Source organism: Capsicum annuum, chromosome 4, assembly GCF_002878395.1.
Source record: "Capsicum annuum cultivar UCD-10X-F1 chromosome 4, UCD10Xv1.1, whole genome shotgun sequence".
In the NCBI taxonomy this organism is placed as follows: Eukaryota; Viridiplantae; Streptophyta; class Magnoliopsida; order Solanales; family Solanaceae; genus Capsicum; species Capsicum annuum.
In genome coordinates, this window is record NC_061114.1 from 22,459,775 (window position 1) to 22,463,014 (window position 3,240).

At 38.2% G+C, this 3,240-nt stretch overlaps 1 protein-coding gene across 1 annotated transcript; it reads right to left on the bottom strand.

The window, feature by feature from the left end:
* Nucleotides 1-276: 276 nt before the first annotated feature.
* Nucleotides 277-700, bottom strand: LOC124898121 (30S ribosomal protein 3, chloroplastic-like; the record flags this gene model as incomplete). Its single annotated transcript, XM_047411753.1, is given in 1 exon segment — nucleotides 277-700. A coding segment is annotated over 1 exon segment (284 nt), but the record flags the coding sequence as incomplete, so codon positions are not given.
* Between the last annotated feature and the right edge of the window lie 2,540 nt (nucleotides 701-3,240).

The window sequence follows — 3,240 nt, forward strand, 5'->3', positions numbered from 1 at the left end:
AATGACCGTATGAAACAATGATAACAACCGGGTTTTGGGCCTAACTAGACCTCAAAAATTGGCTCATGAGGAGAGAATTGTTCAAGACCATAAGAAGATCAAATGACCCTATCCCCACCAATGTGGGATACTCTAACATAGCCAAATTCGTATCATCAATACAATTTTATTTTGTTTCTGTTAGATGTTAATATTCATGAAGAAGAGCCAAGGCCAGTATCATAAGATACATAGTTTACAATATCATCCAAAAACTACGCAAAAAAAGGAGGAAAATCAAAACAAACAAATTGAATAAGTTTATTTGACCTTTCGAGTGAAAAAAGTTACAACAACATGTGCCACATAATAGGTATAATAGCAAAAAAAATAATGTCAGACAGTGCACAAAACAATAGATCTTGTTCTGCGAAGGTTTAGGCTAAATCACCGCCACTTTGTTGCCACAAATTGATGATATCGGTGGCCTGATTAAGAAGAATAACCGTCTGTTTCTCGGATATCCAGGCTTTACTCTCCAGCATGACTTTAAGCTCCTCCCAAGCATCTTTTCTAGGCCAAAAATAATAGGGGCTCAACGGAATCGTACCATGACCAGGAATTACCTGGTCCAGTGAAATTCCGATGTTCTTCTCCATCCAAATAAACTTCAGCACTAGCCTAGGTTTCTCCAGTGGCTTAACCACCACTCCGAGCTTCTGTACATCCGGCATATTATGAGAGTCAAACATCAAAATGAAAATGATGCAAATATAACAAAATAAATATAACCAAACACCATAATAACGATATTGCAGATGTAACTAAATAAATAAAGCATTCTCTCTAAACCGCTTAAAACTTTTAAATGAGACATTGACCAAACATTGTATTAAAGCAGATTGAACAAACTTTTAAATAAGACATCCACTCAGCATAACATTAAAGCAGACAAGGCGCTGGTTTGAACCACCAGCCATTAACTTGGTCCAAGAAAAAGAATCAGACCCACATAGACGTGTTGCATACATACTAAATAAATAAAAGCACTCAGCACTATTTTGTAACAGCTTAAACTATCAAGACATTCACCCAGCATAGTATTAAAAAGACAGACTGTAACTTAAACTTTGCAATATTTATAGTAAATGGAAAAGGGTCAATTTCACCCCTGAACTATAGGTAACGGAGGACATTATTGTCTCATTTTGAATAGTTTAGGGACAAAATCGGTCATTTCCATTCTAGCTGGGCAATTGGGGAGGGTACTTTGGAGCCACTTGACTAATGACACGAGCATTTCTGTGCTAAAAACCGAAATGGGTATCAAAGTTGTCCTAATTCGATTAGTTCAAGAGAAAAAATAGCCCTTTTCCATAAATAAATATGCTCCAATGACATAGCTTACAACTTTTCTTTTAAAATTAGTAATCTGCATGAGTGCCTCGATCAATCCACCGGATACTTACATCTTCACACAAGTACAAGTGCCAGGTAACACTACAATTAGACATGTAAAGAAATGGATCTTGAGCCTAACTCAACCCTAAAAGCTAGCTCATGAGGGGAGGATTGCCCAAGTTCATATAAGGAGACCAACTACCCATTCCTTCTTTGATGCCCAAACCTTGTTAATTGGAGCGTGGACCGGGAGCGCAACATCAGTGAACAAAGAATTGGGATGGGTCTGACCCTAATAGCATGTAAAAAGTGGATTTTTGGCCTAACTCAACTTCAAAAGTTGGCTCATGAGTGGATGATTTTCCAAGTCTATATAAGGAGACCAATTGTCCGTCCCTCTTCTGCTGTGGGACTCTTAACAAGACAAATCAAAAGAAATCATATATCTCTCCGTTGTGCCTCTACTGGATTGTTTCATGGTTCCAATAGTCTTCATTTTAGTTCTATTGGTCGTTAGGACACAACCTAAAAAAAAGGGTTAGCCGGTGCACTAAAGCTCCCGCAATGCGCAGGGTTCGGGGAAGGGCTCCATCACAAGGGTGTATTGCACGCAGCCTTACTTTGCATTTCTGTCAGAAATTGTTTCCAAGGCTTGAACTCGTGACCTCCTGGTCATATGACAACAACTTTACTATTTACTCCAAGGCTCCCCTTCCGTTAGCACACAACCTAAGGTGCAAAATCATTAAACTTGAAGGGGTCGTTTGATAGAATGTATAAGAATAATACTAAATATAGTGTATTTGATAATATTAGGATTAGTTAAGTGGAATAAAAATTATTTCTTATCCATTGTTTTCTTTGGTGTATTAAGGGTCATACCAGGAAAAATAGGGTGAGGAATGAGATTATTCGGAATAAGGTGGGAGTGGCTTCGATGGAGGACAAGATGCAAGAAGTGAGGATATATTGGTTCGGGCTCGTGATAAGGAGGGGCTCTGATGCTCCAGTGCGGTATGAGATACTTTCTATGGATAGTTTAAGGCGGCGTAGAGATAGGCCGAAGAAATATTGGAGATATGAAGCAGTTACAGATTATGGAGGACATGACCCTTGATAAGAAGGTGAGGAGGACGCAGATTAGGGTAGAGGGTTAGGGGGTGGGAGTGCGTCGGTAATAGTAAGGGAGGGTATTTTATTTTTGTCTGAAGTTTCTTGTTCGTGGTGTTGAGTGATGTGTATGGTTTCAGATAGATAGTTTTTAGTATTATCTTGTGGCTATAGTATCATCTTATAGCTAGTGGTGTTAGTTTATTTTGCATACTGTACTAGTTTATATGCATTTATGTTTTGTGTTTGTTATACTATTATCGATCCTAAGCCGAGGATCTATCGGAAACAGCCTCTCTACTTCACTTGAGAAAGTGGTATGATCTGCGTACACTCTACCCTCCCCAAACCCCACTATGTGGGAATACACTGGGTATGTTGTTGTTGTAGTATATTGCTAGTACTATAGCTTGTTATATATTAGCTATACACACTACAAAACTGAATAGAGTGTGAGTTTGTTATACATAGGTTGAAAGTCCTACCAAACTAAAGATAAAAGGTCAGAAAACCTTAGTAGCTCAGTTATTTGATTACCTTCACCTTCACAACTTATTAAAGACGATTCAATTCCCACCTTGTGATCTCCTCCCCTATTTCCCCTTCCCCTACCCCTAGTTTTTACATAAAAGAAAGAGCGGAAGTAAAAAAAACACCTAAAGTATAGCAATTTTTCGAATTTTCTACGTGAATTTTCTATTAGGTGGTAGGTTTCGTACCTGAACTATTAGCAACTTTTTATAAAAAAAA